We start from the raw sequence: 20,342 nt of genomic DNA, 5'->3' as shown, positions 1-20,342 counted from the left end.
AACAAATAAATTTATTAATTTATACGAAATGTTGATATTATCTTTATTTGAAATCTTGAAAAATCTTGAACGTTTCGATTCTCTTTTGAATTTTCATCAGCAACAAAAAAGAGCAAGAAGCGTTAAATTTGACATATGAGCGACAGATTCGATATATTGTTCGTATTTTTTATATATCATTTGCAATATTAACACGCTGAATTAAACAATTATTAAATTATTCTTATTGCATCAAATTCTCTATTTGATCAACAATAAAAAAAAAAAATAAATTAAGTTATGTATATTGCAGTCAACGATGGTCAATACAGTCGATACAGTATGTCAGCATCACTCGACGGCAAATACGTAGAACATCTATACACTGCTTATACTATGGTAAAAGTCTCACTACAAATGCTTTGAAGCGTTTAGTTGACCAATTAGAAAAAGAATTTTACAAATTGACCAATCAAAAATTGCTTTAAAGCATTTGTAGCATCGCGTAGACCGTACTCATTATAAATCCTTCAAAGTATTTTTTGATTGGTCAATAAGTAAAGTTCTTTCTTCCGATTGGTCAATCAAAAACTTTAAAGCATTTGTAGCGCCAAGTGGAGTTTGCTGAACGCGACTAATATTAAAAAATTTGTTCGGGTTGCTTGAAATTTCTAAAAAAAGTAAGTTACAGCGAGATAAATATTTATCGAAGTTAGAAAAAAAAAAACAAGAATTTTGCGTGCAAAAAATGCATACCACTTGAACAGATCTAAATTAATTTAGTATGATTATTTAGTGAGATTTTGTTTAAATTTAATGATTATATATATAAATTAAATGATAAATTAAAAATACAGAAGGCCGGTTTCACCAATGCCAATTACAATACTTGCATTGTGAAATTAACCAATCAGCGTGAAACTAACCAATCGTATTCGCTATTTAGTAAAATTGACCAAACAATTTGGCATTGGTGAAACCGGCTCAAAATGTATTATATGCAAACAATGCATTCGATGCAACATATGCGAACTCTTCTTTCTCTCATATCCGATTAAAAAAAAATTTTTTTATTACTTTCCCCTCCTCCTTCCTCCCTCTGCCATCACCGTTTCGTCAACGATATAAACAGTATAACCTCCGGTATATTCTGAAATGATCCCTAAAAATCAGTAGAGATGTCAACGCAACAACCGTCGACCACAGTTTTCCATCCTGCGACGTAAATCTCATCAGGTGTCAGTGATAATTCTCGGGCAACCATGGAATTCGTGCGAAATCTCGTTGGCTGTAACCTGAAACGATCGTTTCTCAAGGCATCCATAATACATCTGCAATACGTGCGATGCATCAGGTACATACGAAGTCAACGAAATAAATTATAGATTATTTAGCGATTTGAATTATCCTATGTTACGATTAATTATTGACACAAAGAGAGAACTTCATTTTTGAATGGAGACCTTACTATGACGTCGATTGTTGTACATCAATTTTTGCTTGCCCTGTTTACATGTAGAATTAGTTTAGAAGAGAAAAAGAGGGGGGAAAAAATATTGTTACAATTTATAGCGATTTTGATTGGATACATTCAGTGCATATTAAAGCCATACACAAATTGATGTAAAGATGTGTGTTTGATATAACACAGAAATGAGCGAAATCCTTAATACATTTTATTGTGCTGTTAAATAAAACATGTACTTTATAATTCAAAATATTTACATTTTACTTTTATACTCATATTGTCAATATATAATAGCTTTAATATATCAGTAAATCATAGTGCATTCAATTGAATTTGCCATTATTCATTAAAATAATTTGCGTTGTTGAAATACAAATATAAAGAGTATTTATATTTATGTTAGTTGAGTTGGAATTAAACTAACAATAAGAAATACTAACAAACATAAATGTATAAAACCAACTTGTTTCAATGGACAGAAAAGAATAAACTCATAGTGAATTCAGTCACTCGCATTATATTAGGATGCCTTCATTTAATGACGTAACTTGACACAACTATTATTCTGCCTTTGTTACTCATGAAATACAAAGAAAAATAGAACGACATTTGTGTTGACTTATATCACTGAATGGAAGGTACTCCAAATCAGTTCACTAAGGCTGCTTTAAATAGAGTATCTAAATGAAATGGCATAATACAGTGTTTTCCACTTAATTCCTTGTCATGCAGAGAAAAATAAAGATAGAATAATTTGAATTGATTTATGTTACAAAATGGAAAACATCCATAATCAACTTTGACAATGAAATAATATATGTATATTCTATTAAATAATATGACTATGATGTAAGGAGACAAGGTGTATAATTCCTGAGGATATACAATAGGAGAGTAAATTGTGACCAAAATTTGATTAGCTATTCCAATATGCCAGCACTATTACATGCAGGAAAGTGCCAAAATTTGATTGGTTGTTTTCAGTATTGCTATCGCCACTATGCGCAATGATACACCTAGTATTCTTACATCATAAATATGACAATGTTATTTTGGGTATTTAATCGTTTAAAATATTCATATGTTTTTACATTTAATCTTGCCAATTACAGCAGCTTTTATGCACTAATCTAGTATAAAGCAAGTGACCAAATTCACTATTAAATTTGCATCCACGATTGCCTTTTGATAAACTTAAACAAAGAAGATTGTTTATGAATTTATCAAAGGTATTAAAGTTAATTTAGTTTGGAAAAATAACAGCACAAAAATAAAAAATTAGGTGTAGTTATTCCTCAGTTGAATCAGTTTTTAGATTTGAAAATAAATTGCAACAGAATAATTGTTATTTATGTATACATATGATGTTGTTTGGTTTTTATTATTAGAGGCTTTCTCTAATATGCTATTACTGAAATTTGAAGTTTCAAGCCATAAGAAATTAACCAATCACAATTGAATATGAGAAGAATAATTGATTATGATTAGGCAATTTCTTATGAGTTAAGACTTAGATTGGGTTGTTCCACTTTTCAATAAACTTCAGCTCACTGTCTTATTCTCTTATGCTCTTATTTTTTTATTCTTTATCCAATAGATAAATTATCACATAGTTTATCTGAAGATGGAACAAGCCTTTAAGAACTTAAATAATTATTGTGGAAAACTTTTTTGTCACAGTTAATTAGCTATTATTATATTCACAATCATTAACAATATCTAAATTAAAAATTATATTATGTCCTATGGCATTATTGCTCTCTTTTTATTCTTTGTTCCTAGAGTTGGTTCCTTTAAGTATCTTACATTGTGATATCATTTATAATTTTTTCTCAGTTAAAAATTAAAATTAATTAAATACTACAGATTACCATGAAAAATTGCATGAGCTTTAGACACTTATGATAATATTTAATTATGTAATAATATTTGCAATAAAAAAATGTTTTTGTAGATTAGCTGAAGTCGGCAAACTAGAAACACCAAAGTTACAGGGAAAATATGAAACAGGTCAATTGATTTTACACAGAGTTTTTGGTTACCGAGGTGTCATTCTATTTCCATGGTTGGCAAGAGTATATGACAGAGATATATCTAATAAGAAGGATGAGTATGTATAGTTATTTATAGTTATATGGATAAATATATCTATTTGTTTTTGTATATAAATATTATGCACAGATAATTTGTACATTTAATTACAGAAAGGATAACAGCAATTTTAACAGTGTCGGCGAGAAAGAAGTAAAAGGCAGAACACATACATTTTATCAAGTTTTGATTGATCAACGTGATTGTCCTTATATAGTAAGCAACGTTCAGAAATTATAGATCTATTTTTTATTTTTGTACTAGACTGCACTTTCTTTCTCATTATTACCAAGTAATATCATTCATATATTTATTCCAAAAGTGTACACTAATTCAGTTATAAAAAATAGATCCTGTCTTCAGACTGAAAACTCGTAAAATAAAATAAATATAGTTGAAGAGTTTCACAAAAGTGAGAAAGAAAATGTTATTGCATTCTATAAAGAATTGACCTAATATTTTATTACTGTGATTAACATGTGCCTAATATATATATATATATATATATATATATATATATATATATATATTTATTTATTTGCAGCGTGCTCAAACAGAGGCAGTTACTTTCTTGGGCAACCATGAGAGCAGTCGCAGCTTGTACGCAATTCCTGGATTAGATTATGTCGCTCACGAGGATGTACTGCCTTATACCACAAACGAGAAAGCGGCGCTTCAGCATGAACTGTTCGATAAATTTCTGATTTATCATCCAGACAAGGAGCCATGCTTTGTGGCGCAGGAGACCCTTCGTACGTGGCAGAAAAAGAATCATCCGTGGCTTGAGTTATCAGATGTACATAAGGAAACGACTGAGAATATTCGCATTACCGTTATACCGTTCTACATGGGTTGCAGGGAGAGTCAAACTACTTCTGTATATTGGGTGAGTTGATATAATAAAGTTAGATATCTTATTCCATTAGGAAAGGGATTAGAATTGAGTTAAACGTTAATTCTTCATTATATCTTCTGGTTTACAGTGGCGTTATTGCATTCGACTAGAAAATTTAGGTGAGTTGAGCGTGCAATTGCGTGAAAGGCACTGGAGAATATTCAGCTTGTCAGGTACGTTGGAAACTGTTAGAGGAAGAGGTGTAGTGGGTCAAGAACCTGTGCTATCGAAAGCTTTACCTGCTTTTCAATATAGCAGTCATGTGAGCTTGCAAGCTCCTAGTGGTCATATGTGGTAAGTATAATTACTTGGCTGCTTTGCTTTTAGGAGACATTGATACAAATATTGTTCTATGAATTATTGACAATCAATGTATAATAAAAATAAAATAATACTTTTGTCGATTGTATCTCCTACAAGCAAAACTCCTGCAGCCTTAATTTCTTGTAAATGAAAAAAGGCGTTATTTACTTAATTGTTCTCAACGATTTTGTTTTCAGGGGAACATTTAGGATGGAAAGAGAAGACGGATATGCGTTTGATTGCAGAATTCCACCATTCTCCTTAGAATCGAAAGCAGAGCCATCCACGCCCAATGTAGAAATCTGATTCTTTAACGAAGGATGATTTAATAATTATAAGTGATGATTAGTTAGATAAATATATAACAATTATTAGATGACGATAATATAGCTTCATGTACAATCAATGATTGATAAGTGTGAATCTTGTGATAACTCGGAAATTAATTTCGCGGATAGTTTCAATAAAATTATACTGTACATACTTTCTCTGGAAAAAAAACCCTGTTACGTAATCTCATACATAAGAACATATCTAGCGTTCGACATTCATTTTCTAACACATCTAATTTTAATGAAATTTAATAACATGTAAATGTAAAAAAATTAACTCTTTAAATATATTGAATATGTAAATACAGAAAGAATACTCAATCAATGTGGGTTTTGCAATTTTATTTTTATAAAATTGATTTTGCTTGAAAAAATTCAAAATTAAAATATCAAATAAAAAATTGAAAAAATTAAAAAGACGTAAAAATGATAAAAGGCGAGAAAGAAATTTTTTACGATCTGTTTACGTTTTATATAATTTTTTTTGAACTTCGAAAATGTTTATTTATCCCATGGAATGCGTCTGAGGAAACTGTGGGAGGGTCTTATGTAACCACTTAAAAAGATCCCCCGCACCCCCGAAATGAAAAATCATGGATCGCGTGTTTTGGCCATCCGATACGGACAGATGCGGAACACAGAGGAGAGGGAGCGAGCGAGATAGAGCGACATAGATCTTGCTTTGTCTATCGATCACGGGATAAAAGCGAGGTGCGCCGTTTCCATAAACGCAGCCTAAAGCTCGAAGCCGAGCAGTTGGAGGCGTTGGAGCTACAACGCGATCATTGACTTGGCTGTTTTTGGCGTCGCCTAGGTGTGCTTGCCGCATCCGTTACGATGGTTGTTTGTAAGTTTGCGTATGATACTCTAAGTAGATTAGGAAAATGTCACCGCTGCGATGGAAATGTTTGAGGCGCGTGGAAAAACATCTGGCCCGCGTAAAAAAGCCTGGGATTAGACGCGATGAATCGATAGACGCGAGGATGTAATTGACCAGTTTTAACCTTTCCAAATATGCCCGATCTTTTTCTCTCGCGGCTTGCCACACCCTCGAATGTTATTAATAATTTCAAAATCGCCACTCGCGAACCGCTTTTCTGCCATATCGAATTGCGCGAATGTTGGCATCTTTGTTTCGAATAGAATGTTTACTTACACGACGATACTGATAGCGCATTTTTTTCCCGTATTACGCGCAAACAATATAATAATATATGGATTGAAGTAAATAAACCATGTAGAATTTTGAATTTAAATTTAACGTTGCTCTTCTTTTTTCTACAGGTCCATTAACTCCCGAGGTTCTCGATCAGCTACGTGCAAAATTTTATGCTGATAGTCGCAACGTATTGGCACAGAATGTCTGTACGAAAACGAATCCTATTGAGGCTTGTGCCTCAAGAAAAATCCTGGAAGAGACCCACCATGTCTTCACTCATAAAATTGAGACTGAGGGCAAGCCTGTAACTAATCAGAAAAATTCTGGAAGATGCTGGCTGTTTGCCATCCTAAACGTCATGAGAACTAGCTTCATGAAACAGCATAATCTAGACGAGTTTGAGTTTAGCCAAGCTTACCTATTTTTCTGGGATAAGGTTTGTTCATTTTTAGTACACGACATACGAGGTTGGGAAGTAACTAATTATTTGTAATTAAATTACAGTTAAAGTTTAGTAATTTTAAATTAATTTCGTCTTTTTTCTCAATTGTAATTATAACTTATTTATATTTTTTTTGTAAATAATAATAATTTGAATTATTTTAATATTTTACATATTTTAAATGTATTTATCAATTTAATGTGATTGGAGAATCTGAATAGTAGTGTTAGTGCTGCTATATTGGTTGTGTATAAGACAAAGGAGTTCAAAAGACAAACAGTAATTTAATTTTGCTAATGCTACTGATTCTTTATCTCTGTGTTAGTGAATTATCTTTATAAATATTACATTAGTAACAGTGTTTTTACAGTTTAATCTTGTTTATTATCAATGTCTATTGATTCTTTCTAAAAGGCCATCTACAATGAGATTAATACAGTGTAGTAAATAAAAAATTAATCACAATAGAAGTATATGTATGACTGCTTACTTATGCAATGTTGCTCCCAAAGAACGGCCCATAAAAGTAAATTATCTGTATGAGTATCATAAGACAGCAAGATATAAGTAGTAAGCAAAGTAATCACATTAGAGAATGTAAAGTTACTGTCTTACATTTTCTATCGTGATTGACTAATTTGCTTGCTGTTTATATTTTACTGCCTTATATTTTTCTATGAGTTTTTAGCTTAATTTTCTTTTTTTTTAAATATAATTGTATGTAAATAACATAAATCTTTTTCTTTATTGGTCCTAATAATATCAAAATATTACCTGTGTTGTTTTCTGTAACAAAAATAACTGAAAAGTAACTAACTCTAACTCGTTATTTTTTTAAGTCGCTAACTTCTAACTGTAACTAGTTACTTTATCTTTAAAAAATTAGCTGAAAAGAACGTGCCTTTTACAGTTAGAGTAAAAAAGTACTGAATTCCAATAGTTATTTAAACTCAACTTAACTCTCTATTAGAACAAAAGCATACTTGATTTATATATATATGTCGTTGGTTGCAAACACCGTCATTGTTCATTTTATTGTTATAACATTGCAGCCTGCTGTATTTCTTTTGTAGATAGAACGTTGCAATTACTTCTTGCACAATATCGTAAACACTGCGAAGCGCGGTGAGGCAGTCGAGGGCCGTTTAGTCAATTTCCTGTTGACCGATCCTACCTGTGATGGTGGCCAATGGGACATGATTGTGAATCTGATAACTAGACACGGTGTTGTGCCGAAAACGTGTTTTCCGGAATCATACAGCTGTGAGTCTAGCGTTCGTATGAATAGCCTGCTGAAAAGCAAGCTGAGAGAATATGCCAAGGCTCTGCGAGACATGATCGACAACGGTGCGTCTGATGATGAGCTGAAGACACGAATAAATGAGCAGATGACGGTAATCTATCGGATAATCGGCATCTGTTTGGGTGTACCTTCTGAGAAGATTACATGGGAATATTATGACAAGTCGAAGAATTACAACTGCGTGGGTCCGATCACGCCACTAGAGTTTTACGAGAATTGCGTGAAACCATATTACAATGTAAACGATAAAGTATGCCTGGTAACCGATCCACGACCGGGCAATCCTTATGGGAAACTCTATACCGTAGATTGCCTGGGAAATGTCGTGAGTGGGAAAACTACTCGCTACAATAATCAGCCAGTGGAATTACTGATGAAACTGTGCGCCGAGAGTATCAAAGATAACGAGCCTGTTTGGTTTGGTTGTGATGTTAACAAAAGATTAATAGATAAACATGGTATTCATGATATAAACACTTACAATTTCGAACTAATGTTCGGCACCGACATTCACCTTGGGCTTTCTAAAGCCGATAGATTGCTTTATGGAGATTCTATGATGGTACACGCAATGGCATTTACGGCTGTTTCAATAGATGTAAATATTTTCCAATATTTTTTTCTATATTGAATATATCAAATTTAAGCAATTTTTATTAACAGTTCAATAAAAAAAAATTTTATAATTATTGTAAAATTCTTTAATATGATTGATCTTGCTATTAGATTCTTATTGAATCTAAATATATAAACCAATTATATTAAAAAACAGTTGCAAAAAATTGCCTTTTCTGTTCAATGTTGCAATGATTTATCTAATATACGAATATTATTCTGTTTCAGCGAGAAGGTAAAATAAAGAAGTTCCGGATAGAGAATTCATGGGGCGAGGATCATGGTCAAAAGGGTTACCAGGTTGTGACAACCGAGTGGTTCGCTAATTTTGTCTTTGAGGCGGTCGTAGATAAAAAATACGTTCCTGCGGACGTGATGGCTGTATTCAATCAGGAACCAATCGTTTTACCTGCCTGGGATCCTATGGGCACGCTCGCTCATTGATGTTAAAGTGATTTAACTAAATGCGATGGCAAGCCGTTTTATTTTACAAAACATTTCAAGCATAACTCGAGAAAACGAAATATTTAATAAAAATTCCGGGGGCAGTGATTGTACAAATATACCAATATTTTATACCTTATACAAGAGAATGCAGCAGTATTGATAAGTGGCTTTGTATTAAGTCCATTTTGTTTATTACAGTATACGAGGGCAACGTTTAGTTAATCATCAAGACTGAATACATGAGTTACCATATTTGAAATCACGAAATAACTATCGTTTAACGCATGCGTTAAAAAACCGCAGTTTCCGATAAAAACGGAAGTATATTACGTTGTATCGCGTACTTTATTTGTAGGCAATAATGTATCTGTTTTTAACATAATTTATCATTTATGAATAACTAAATGGTTGTTTCAGTACTTCGTTTTTAACATGCGTGAAAAACTATATCTCTTATAAACAAAAATAATATAGACTATGCAAACAATTTCCCGTCATATTATATACCTGCGATTTAACAAATTTCTTATTTAAATGCTGTATTGTATAATATAGTATAGAAGCGCTCGTATTTCTGTGCATGTTAATTTTAAAAATTCGCACATGTACACATTACATAATAAAGCAATAGAGAGAAAGAAATAATATAGATAGATATGTAAAATTTAATAAAAACTTGCCGATATAATTAAAAATTTTTGCTCAATAAGCTGTTTTAAATTTATTACTTTCCTACTACTTTACATTCAATAATTTAATTTTTTAATCGAAAAGATAATGTTAAAGAAATTTTAGGACCAATATGTTTGTAAAATAATATATTATCAACATGCTTACAAAATGCAGATAGTAAATTTCCTAAATTTTTGAAGATATATGCAAAGATTTCAACAAAGATTTCTTTTGCTGTTTGTATTGCTTGTAACTATATCGCAATTTGGCCCATACACCCAGACACATGTTTTGGAGACGAACGTCCTTTTCTTTGAGTGCAAAATTGTAAATTCTCTGTATCATGTACTTAGGTGTAGTAAAATTGCCACATTGAATGAAACTTAAGGCAGCATACAATCTGCAACGGGCAACAAGGAGAGGATTGTCAAGGCGCATTGCCAATTCAAACTGCTTCACTGAAATTTTGCCTGCCATTTTAGCCTGTGTACAAGATATGTCAGATTAGTAAAAGCATATTACATAATTTGACAAAAAAGCCAACAGTAACTTACGCAGTGATCAAATTCTTCCCCCAATGCAGAAAACGCTCCTCCAAGCGTGGACAGCCAAGACATAGCATGATCAACTTCTTGTCTTTCTACAACCATTTGCATTAATTTTTCACTCCTAAGAAAGGATAAATGTAAAAGACTATAACAGTTTAAATTAGTGTTGTAAAATCACTACAAAACTTGCCATTTGTAATCCAGGAATTGACTTTTTGGTATTCTCAATCTTATAAGTATTATAAGCGAATGTTCTTCTTTAAATGGCTTGTCACATGCTGTCTGAAAATGTTTCAACACTGTCATAGCACTCTTACGATAAACGTATGACTTTGATATCATTGAAATATAGGCTGAGACGAAGTAGGAATTGAGTCCTTTTTTGCATAGACAAACTGGTTTTGTAAATCTACATATACAAAACTCATCATTATCCTCTAGAAATTGTGTAAACCATTCACTATGTTCTGTATACCTAAATACACTATGTAATTTGACCGTGACATCATCAAAAATCATACGGTCTCTATATACAATAAATCGTATGCGATTATTCATATTTTGTCTTAATTTACGAAATTCTATATATTTTGCAGTATTATTGCATTGGACTCTTCATGACACTGATAGAATCCATTTACAGAGTCCATTAACGAAAATGTATTTGGAGCTATTAGATATTTTCACAATTCGAGGATTATCTAAAATTGAGCTTTGCAAGCAAATTTGTACTTGAACTTCTAAATTCCATTGGCAATTGCTTGAATCATTCTCCAATGCGTCCATGACCGCTCGATAGAAATGAAAGAATCGTACGCGAGGAGTGTAAACATAAAATTCCTCTAGTTTAGCCAGCTGTTAAATCAATGATGCGAATTTCAACCCATTTGCAGCTAGTATCCCTAGAAATGAGAATCTGGTTAATTTTGTCTTATTTTTGATTGGCTTGATAAAAAATGGCGGCACCAATCAAATGATGAGCATGTGAAAAAAATTGAAAAGTACGTGAATGTTCAGCTGTAAAAAATTAATCATAATAAAACTAATCTGTGCTTCACGGGTTTTCTCCATGTCTTGGTCCATTCTTGATGTGCCAACGTTTCGTGGGCCTTGCAGTCCACTTCATTAGGACGAGGAGCAGCCTGATACGAAACGTTCATCAAGAATGGACCAAGACATGGAGAAAACCCGCGAAGCACAGATTAGTTATATAGAAAGCATCCATGGAAGCATCAAGAAGATAATCAATCATAATCTGTTATTCTCCTCACATTCTATTATGATTGCTCAATTTCTTATGGCTTGCAATTTATTTATACCCACACAAACTTGCATAGCTGCATAAACGTACGCATAAAGAAAATTATCCAATCATATTTTACGTGCGTCTTCATATGAGAAATGCAATTGGATAATTTTCTTTATGCATACGTTTATGCGGCTATGCAAGTTGTATGGATTTACCCTTACACTTATTTTCATTGTAAACGGCTCTTTATACAAAAGAGCCATATAACATAACCTCTATGCCTCTATCATGAGAGCGTGGTAAACTGTTGATCTGTGATCAAAGGTAACAGAAATCTGAATATTAAATTAATGAAAAAAATAGAAAAGTGATAATTTAAAAGATTCTAAAAACGTGGATTCAAAGAAGGAGACAGGAAAGGATCGGCTGTTGCATTACCCATAATAAGGTTATGTGATTATATACGGATAATCTAATAATCAAGATGCTAAAAACGTTCAGACTTGGTCACAAACTTTGCCGGGTTCATCGTGGTTCTAAGGATCCTGTGACGCGAGTGCAAAGAAGGCTATTCTTGTCGGAGGCGTATCGCTGCGAGGAAACATGGAGTCGTAGGCTGGAATCGCCGCTGTTACAGAAGATCGAATCGGCGTCGATGTACGTCCAGATAGAACAAAAGTATGGAAGCATCGGCAAAGTTAGCGCCGTCGACGTCGACATCTTTGTCAACAGTGTCACTGACAATCTGTATGTCGATGAGGTGATAAAGATTTTGCATAATCTCAGGCAATCTGTAGAAACAACGAATATACTGGATTCCACACATCATGCGGTAATACGATATTTCTTGCAGCACAATAACATCCAAGAATTGCTTGAAGTGCTAAATGACAGATTAAATTATGGTATTTTTCCTGATTATTTCGACTACAACATGCTCATGGATCACTTAATAAATAGGAAGGATTATACTTCTGCTGCAAAAGTGGCAAGTTTAGTCATGTTGCAGGAAGATGCAGGTCATCCTATCACTAATGCATTGTGCTTATATGCATGTCATAGATATCTAGAAAATCCTGATGATTGGAAGAAACCCGAGGTTCCAGTAGATACTTCAGAGGAAGTGAAAGTACGTGTAGGATATCTAAGAAATTCATACTTTGACGATCATTTTGATCTCACTGATCCGAAAGATCTTGTTGGCAAGACTCTAAACTTTCAGGGGAAGCATAGAACAGATGCTATAGGGAGATCTTGCCAATTAAGAGGCTTGATATTGTATAAGAAGTATGACGATGTATTAAACTTAATAAAGAAATGGTTAGAGATGAAGCAAGACAAAATAGTTTACGAAGATGTATTTGAATTAATATCAAAAGATAATAGTGGACTCCAAGATCAAGATGCTGAAAAGTTCAAACTTGTGGAGGCTCAATTGTCTATATTGAAGGAGAAACAAAATCTTAAAGAAAGCTTTATTGAAGCGATAGAGAATCTTGTTAAAGCGGCTATAAATGAGGAAGCTGAAAAGGATATTTCTAAACAATGTCAGGTAATAAATATTAATAAAAATAATTTTTTTTGAATTTAATTACTTAATATCAATATATACAATAAATTATAAAATTGCCAAATATACTCTGAATTTTCAGGCTTATCTCGATTGGGAACATAAAAGAATTTCAGTATTAGAAGCGCAAATGAAAGAAATAGACAAAGAAAGAAGAATTAATAATATCAAGAAAATAAAGGAAGATTTAGAAAAGAGAGAACAATTCTTGACATTCTTTGATAAAGAGGAAGAAATTGAATTGAAAATAGAAGAAATACAAGAAAAAGAACGCAAACAAGATGAACGTATTCATGCCATGCACAATAGTGCAAAGCATTTAAGAAAGTTAATTACTACAGAGTCCTACATACCACCGGACATTAAAAGTAAGAAATAAAAGTGTATTATATAAAAAAAAGGACATATACACATATGTATAGAGAATCAGAACAAAAAAAAATCGGAACTGTTGTCTCATTGTACTTTGATATTATGTGTGTGTGTGTGTGTGTGTCTCATATATATTTATCTTATGAAAGTAATTTTCAAGGAGAGTATAAAATATTAAACGTTGATTTTACCCTTATACACATTCTATATTTTGTACATGTTCTTTGTTTGAAAGTGATGTTTTAGCAATTATTTTATTTACAGCCGCAAGTCAGATCTTCAAGTTGCGAGAGATACGAAAGTTGAACTCGATACTAAAAAATTATTAGGCTTTATAATAAATAATGTCTCTTTGAGCATTGATGTTAATAGCATGTTTTATACTCTTGGCCCGAGGCTAATAAAAGCCTAATGCCTGACGACTCCAGACCAAGGCACGTTTGTTTACAGTTAACTTAGTAGATTCGTGGAGACTCTCACGAGCAATATCGCGTGATATTCTGTTGGTTGCGTAGCTAAAAAATGTTTGGTCTTTAATGCATTCGATCGTATTCGTTTATATTCTGTAAAACAGTAAAAAAATGTCTTTATAATTTAGGTTATCTTATAGAGAATTCAATATGTTTAAATATTTCTCTACACAATTATCGTAAAAAATGAGTTTCATACCTGTATTAAACTCCCATCTGGTCCTGAACATTACAATTCGCAAAATGACGCTGTACTGTACATAACAATCACGAGGCTTTACTTTGAAGTTGTGCGGTTAATGCGGCGGTTTCTTGTTTCATTTGTTTTAAATCGGCAGTTATTCTTTCCAAATTAGCACCGACGTTTTTCGCGGACTCGGAATCGATCTGAATAAATGTTAGATTGAATGTTAATTTTCTGGGCTACATAAACCTACTTTTCTTAATCCTTCTATCATTGCATCTTACCTGTTCTTCCAAATCTCTGATTTCTCGTATTGTCGCACCTGTTTCTTCAACTAAACTTACAAGTTCATTACAGTCTGAATGTAACGTCGCTAATAATTTGTAAGCCTTCCGCGAAGCTTCGTTTGTTCTTGCATCTCTGAATATTAATTCATCTACGACGGTAAAGGATCTCTCCAATCTTCCGGTAAGCGTATTGATTTCCTTTTGAATTTCACGAGTATCTGCCAGAACCTTGCTTATCTCATCTCTCTGTTTCCTGACATTATTTATTATTTCTAAAATTCGTTGGGTGTATGCAGATCTATTTACTTCCTTAGGAAGTTTCTGAACTTCTGCGACCAACTGTGAATACTGTTGGTCTTTATTCCGACATTCTTCTTGAAGTTCTTTTTCCTTCTCTTTTAACAATTTTATCTCGTCCAGTTTCTTTTGGCTCGCGTTCTATAATAAAAATGTAATCATTTTTTTAAATATAAATGACTCTTATCTCAAAATTTACTTAATTTTGTATACTTACTGCTTTTGTGGAATGCTTCTCTCTTTCTTGTCTATATTTCATGATTAAGGGCACCCTATGTTTTTCCCATTGATTTGCTAAATTAATCAATTTGCTTGTACTAGCCTCAATTGCAGATTCCAATTTCTTTACATTCTCTGGCCCATCTTGAAGGAGTTCGTATGCTTTTGCTTTGATTTTTTTTTGTTCCTCATTGATTTTTAATTCCTTCTCTTCATTTTGACCAGTTATTGTTGCTTGAGCTAATCTGGTGGTCAATTTTTTAATTTCGTTTTGTAATTCTTCTATATTTATTCTAAGACTTTCACATTCTGCTTTCATCTTTTCTGTTTCAACTTCCTGTTTCGCCTGATTTCTTAATGTTTCTTGATCTGGAAGCACTGGATGCATTGTAGATTCTGGTTTCACCTGAGATTCCTAAAAATTTAATGATCGTAACGAATATGTAAAATATATAATAGTTATTTTCCATTTATATCAAAATTTAGATAATTCTTATTTGTGATATCATAACTCAGTTGAATGCACGTTTCCTTTTCGTTCTGGCAAGTGAGGCTCAACCGTATGCTTTATTCAGTCTTGTTAACTCATATTAAAAGTGAGATTATAAACTTGTCTTGTAGGTATAAAAATACCAATGTAAGCGAGTACTGACGTCATTATCCGAGTATAAAATACTCGTATAATTTTAGATTCAGTATCACTTATATGAAAACGGAAAGCAACTAATCAGCTATAAAGTATATATACAAGATAAGAATATCTTGTATGCTTACTGTTGAAGTTTGTGTCTTCTTCTCTGACGAGAATTTGCTAAACTCTTTAACAATATTATACGCATTAGAATAAGCAGGTTTTTCAGAGTGTTGGCTATTAAGCCAATTTATGCGTTCCATAATATCTGTCGGAGAAGTATTAAGCGCTTTTGCATTGTACAATATCATTGAAGGTAAAAAGCACGCAATGTCTTGCATTTGTTCAGGCACTGGTTGTAAATAGCGCATACAATAGTCTTTATAATCTGCAATAATAACGGTCGTCATTGCATTAACATTATCTGGCAAAAGTAATCCAAGTAATATTAATATTGCATTACCATCTTCGATATTTGCTATTGGTACTTCGATATTTACAGACACATAAGGGTCATTCGCTCTTCCTCTATTCCTAAATCCCTGTTTATGACAATAATGCGGTAACCATGGTATGGAGAGTCCTTGGGATATTGTAGATGCTACCGATTTCTCTAATAAAGCGACTTTACTGATGGATTCGTTTACGGTTTTCTCAGTCTCCTTTGGCAGTTTTTCAATGAGAAACATAAATACTCTTCGCAGATCTGCTTCTGAGTTATATAGGAATGTCTGATAACCGATGTCACCTCTGTATCCAAGCTCCTATAATTTTGATTAGATAATGGAAATAAGCAAAACCACATGAATATATTTTGGTCTAAGACAAAATATATTTACCATGCATGTTTGTGCAAGAGTAGCGCCCAGTCGAAAGCGCGCTGCCATATTTACAGGTAATATAGTAGACAAACCTAAACCCGGCCTTATTGCTTCTAAGCATCTTACAGTGGCTTCCACAACTAGTTCAGTGTTAAAGCTACTAAGATTCGTTATGTTCTCTTCAATGTCACTGAAAAGAAATATTTACTTGTAATAATCAAGGAACTAAGAAACACAAGAATCAAGAGGGGTTCATTTATCACTGCGTTAGAATTTTCTTTCTTGCTTTTGCCAAATATATACCTATTTCACTTCAAGTAAAAAAAGTGCATACTAGTTCAGCTATAAAAAAATAGACTTATACTCGAGAGACTTATGGGATGTTATAAAATTTATCTAAGGCGAAAAGGCAGTAGGTATCTATTTCATTCTACTTCAGCAATAAAAACAGACATACAATCAACTTTGTGGCACATTATAAAATTTCTCTAAAGCAAGAAGATAGAGAAAATATCGTCTATTTCATTTTTATACTTATAAGATAAAATATCTCGCGAACTGAGAAATGTAGGAGTCATAGGCGACTCGTGGCATCTTCTGGAGTTTCTTCAAAATAAGAAGATAGAAGGTATCTATGTCATTCTTATTTTTATAAGGCTTTTCGTGTTATATTAATATTTTTCTGAGTATTAACTCAATAATTTTCGTCTGTTTCGAAATCAACGATTCAATGATGTCAAAAGACATGATCGTGCGGATGAGCTCACGTGCGCGATGCCTCTATTCGCGAGGATATCGCCGAAACACCGCCCACCTTATCGCCGCCGCAAGGAAAAAAATCAGTGGCGAACCGATCGGAGCCGCTGAATCTGGACACTTACCAGCCTATTTGTCGCAACGAGTGAATTATTATATTGTCGATCTCCTCCATCCTACGTAAAAAGATGAAAACTCTGAGGCGCCGCTACCGCCCCGTTGTATCGCGTGTTTATAAGGTCCGGCTCGATTTAATCATCAGGATCTAACCTTCCGGCGAGCGTGACAAGCGCTCGCGAGCGGACATTTGCACAGCACGCGCCTGTGTGTCAGGTGTATGGTATGTATGTATTTATGTATGTATGCACTGCAGTGTATTAATTCGCTGGGTCACAGTAGCGGCCCGACTTATCGACGTTTATTTTTTATTCAAATACTATCAACTTTACAGAAAAACTGCAAGAGACAAAAATCATTTATTTTCTTCTCATAGAACTCTAAGAATTCTTTCAGAATTTTTTATCAACTTTTTAGTACTGCATTTTCTTATTTTCGATAAGTCAGGCCGTCACTATGACCCAACGAATTAATGCACTGCACTGTACATACGTGTGTATTTGTTGACAGGTGGCGTGGCAACATTTCAATACTGCCAATCGGAGGCATTTTTGCGAATTTTCTGACAGCGGATGAATTCAGGGTATCAATCATGAAACTTTATTCTTAGGATGGAAAGTAAAAAATGAACATTTTAACCATTGAAGGTAATGGAGAAATTTTTCACTTTTCACTTTTCATCTTAGGAACAAAAAAATTTATAATACAATATCTTTATATCAAATCATTTTATAAATATATGAAATGATAATGAAACTAATACTTAGCAAAAAATTCGTAAAATTTATCGGAAAACACATTAAAAATGTAAAAAAAAGCGTCGAGTATATTTTGCAGAAAAAAAGATACGAAAGATAATGGCGTAAAAAAAGAAGTAAAATTAAAATAAAATATTTCAAGTATCTCTAAAAAGTCACAGAACACAGTTCTTCGAGCGGCATCTTGAAGGCATTCTTATCATGCAGGCGTCCTTTGAGTACCTTTAAGACGGTGTTACATGGAATAATTTCTTATAATTATAACCTACATCGTAAGGGTGCTTTCAAGATATCACTCGGAGAACTGTGTTCTACTTTTTAAACAGGGACTTTTTAAACAGAGATATATTGAAATATTTTATTTTATAATATTTTAAATATAAATTATTAAATATAAAAATATTTTATTTTATATAAAAATTGTATTTTGTAGATCTTACATGTGTTTATACAAAATCGAACGTTTCGGCTCCGTTTCGAGTCATCAACGATGTTCAAATATTAGTTTCAACATTCGCACTTGCAATTCGCGTGTTCAATTCCAAGAATGTAGCCTAGAGAACCTCTTTAATTTCATCATTGTGAAGCCTCTTTTTCAATTAATAGCGGCTAAATGATCACTAATGAATGACGTACTGAATTAATCTATTGAACGTTATAAATAAAAATGTTCAAAGGACTCATCTTGAGCTGCAATCTTGGAATCACACATTAAATACATTCAAAAAGAAATATTGAGACAAATCGTTAAGAGAACTTGCGCTTACAGAATATAACTTTGAAATGATAGTTGTAGCATGAGTCAGAACATTGAAACATTGTCGAATAACAAACAGATTGTCTTTATAGTGTCAAAAAGAAATCATGATTTAAAAATGTATATAAATAGACAACTACAATAAATTAAATTAAATTAAATATGTCACTATGTACTAAATATGTCAAATTTTATTTAAATGTTGAAATAAACGTGGCATAGGAACTCACAATATCAGTTTTTTAATTTAAACTGTTTTCTTGATGTGAAGCATCATTTCGTTAACTTCTTCTCAGATATCTTTCTTTATCTAAGATGATTGTATTTTTCCATTTAAATTCATGTTCACAATCAATTCTATATTCCGTGATAACAGATGGATTTCCAGTTTTAGCTTTAGAGCCTCTTCGAGGGCAGAGGTTCGCTTATTTTGTATTTAATAGTGGTTGCATTCTTATTCTTTAGAGTTTATCAACACTCAAGGGAACTGTAGTTTAATGAATTCGAATGGCGAACGCGAAAAATCTCTGATGGGTGAGGCACCCAAAATTTTCGACATTTTACTAAAGAATTTTATTAAAGAATCTTAAACAATTCTATTCTTTGTATTTTATGTGAAATATTGAATTTAAAATATTTAAGTTATTCAAACGGCTGTGAAATCTTTTTAATTATACTTCAAAATTTTTTATATAAAATATATAAACTTTTTATTTAATTTTATTCACATTGTCTAACTTATACATAGAATAAATTAAATAATATATTAAATTATTATTATTAATCAATTCAAATTATTTAGATAATATAAAATTTTTTTATTAAATTTTTAAAAAGATTTCATACAAAATACAAATGATGACAATATAAAAAATTATTTAAAGAAATTATCGGTTAAATTTATACGAATTTAGTTTCTGCAGAAACTTTCAAAAATTTATATGTGTGTCAAATACACGTTATGAGTACAATATGAACTTTTTACTTAACGGTTCTCTATACTAACAAGAGATAATTTAATAATGTTGCATTAGCGAATGTCGTTACAGAAAATTTCTCGTGAAGGCCTTTCGCTATGTGGGCTAATCAAGCGATTTGAATAATTTTATTTGAATGAACCATAATCGCACTGCAATTGTATATGCAAATTTGTTATTGTTCCTTAATTCACTCTCTTTGATTATGTTATTTCAAGATCTTTTATTTAAAATTACACAAAATGCTTGTCGGAAATGTGTGTGTGTCATCATTATATTACTCTTATATTTAGGAAATATTATGTATAGATTTACTACAAATCTTGCTAGCAAAGTACATAGAATCTACCATAACCAAAATAAAAAAAAAATTTTGATATGTAATCGTGATTATGTTATTCTACTAATATATTACTCCTTCTAACGTGGACCTCCCACTATCGCAAATCAATTAAAATATTTTTATGGAAGAATTTTATTCACTTATTTTATATATATATATTGTTTTATATATATATATATATATTGTTTTATTCTGCAGTTTAATAAATTGTACTATATAAACCGGAATAGTATTAAAAATGTTTTCAAATTACTATTAATGATATATAAAAATCTAAGGA

General features: G+C 32.2%; 5 protein-coding genes and 1 long non-coding RNA gene across 7 annotated transcripts; 4 read left to right on the top strand and 2 right to left on the bottom strand.

The window, feature by feature from the left end:
* The first annotated feature begins 959 nt into the window (after positions 1–959).
* On the top strand, positions 960–5,382 carry POLDIP2 (DNA polymerase delta interacting protein 2). Its single transcript, XM_011062436.2, has 6 exons — positions 960–1,333; positions 3,402–3,557; positions 3,652–3,754; positions 4,083–4,424; positions 4,522–4,727; positions 4,934–5,382. The coding sequence occupies exons 1-6, from the start codon at positions 1,242–1,244 to the stop codon at positions 5,040–5,042; spliced, it is 1,008 nt and encodes a 335-aa protein (XP_011060738.1). The 5' UTR covers positions 960–1,241; the 3' UTR covers positions 5,043–5,382.
* Positions 5,383–5,662: 280 nt separating this feature from the next.
* On the top strand, positions 5,663–9,743 carry LOC105149781 (bleomycin hydrolase). The gene is made up of 4 exons (XM_011062435.2): positions 5,663–5,915; positions 6,353–6,663; positions 7,743–8,570; positions 8,816–9,743. The coding sequence occupies exons 1-4, from the start codon at positions 5,906–5,908 to the stop codon at positions 9,029–9,031; spliced, it is 1,365 nt and encodes a 454-aa protein (XP_011060737.1). The 5' UTR covers positions 5,663–5,905; the 3' UTR covers positions 9,032–9,743.
* A 94-nt stretch (positions 9,744–9,837) lies between these two features.
* LOC105149780 (uncharacterized protein F58A4.6) lies at positions 9,838–11,117 on the bottom strand. The gene is made up of 3 exons (XM_011062434.2): positions 10,445–11,117; positions 10,261–10,375; positions 9,838–10,189 (listed from the first exon to the last, which is right to left on the bottom strand). The coding sequence occupies exons 1-3, from the start codon at positions 10,810–10,812 to the stop codon at positions 9,893–9,895; spliced, it is 780 nt and encodes a 259-aa protein (XP_011060736.1). The 5' UTR covers positions 10,813–11,117; the 3' UTR covers positions 9,838–9,892.
* A 608-nt stretch (positions 11,118–11,725) lies between these two features.
* Positions 11,726–13,641, top strand: LOC105149778 (uncharacterized). Of its 2 annotated transcripts, XM_011062431.2 has the most exons (3): positions 11,726–12,263; positions 12,357–13,055; positions 13,156–13,641. In XM_011062431.2, the coding sequence occupies exons 1-3, from the start codon at positions 11,988–11,990 to the stop codon at positions 13,450–13,452; spliced, it is 1,272 nt and encodes a 423-aa protein (XP_011060733.1). In that variant the 5' UTR covers positions 11,726–11,987; the 3' UTR covers positions 13,453–13,641. The 2 variants fall into 2 exon arrangements, with proteins under 2 accessions (XP_011060733.1, XP_011060731.1); XM_011062429.2 differs by having other exon boundaries at positions 11,726–13,055.
* LOC105149779 (coiled-coil domain-containing protein 22 homolog) lies at positions 13,631–17,376 on the bottom strand. The gene is made up of 8 exons (XM_011062433.2): positions 17,236–17,376; positions 16,373–16,544; positions 15,997–16,297; positions 15,677–15,921; positions 14,901–15,317; positions 14,384–14,824; positions 14,115–14,302; positions 13,631–14,008 (listed from the first exon to the last, which is right to left on the bottom strand). Exons 1-7 carry the CDS (start codon positions 17,283–17,285, stop codon positions 14,183–14,185), a joined length of 1,746 nt encoding a protein of 581 aa, XP_011060735.1. The 5' UTR covers positions 17,286–17,376; the 3' UTR covers positions 13,631–14,008; positions 14,115–14,182.
* LOC147908181 (uncharacterized) lies at positions 16,539–20,098 on the top strand. The gene is made up of 4 exons (XR_015546812.1): positions 16,539–16,982; positions 17,098–17,450; positions 17,738–17,874; positions 18,419–20,098. It is a non-coding gene; the product is annotated as an uncharacterized LOC147908181 (long non-coding RNA).
* Positions 20,099–20,342: the final 244 nt, after the last annotated feature.

Source organism: Acromyrmex echinatior, chromosome 11, assembly GCF_024713525.1.
Source record: "Acromyrmex echinatior isolate Ae372 chromosome 11, ASM2471352v2, whole genome shotgun sequence".
Classification (NCBI taxonomy): Eukaryota; Metazoa; Arthropoda; class Insecta; order Hymenoptera; family Formicidae; genus Acromyrmex; species Acromyrmex echinatior.
This window is presented reverse-complemented; position numbering and strand designations above follow the sequence as displayed.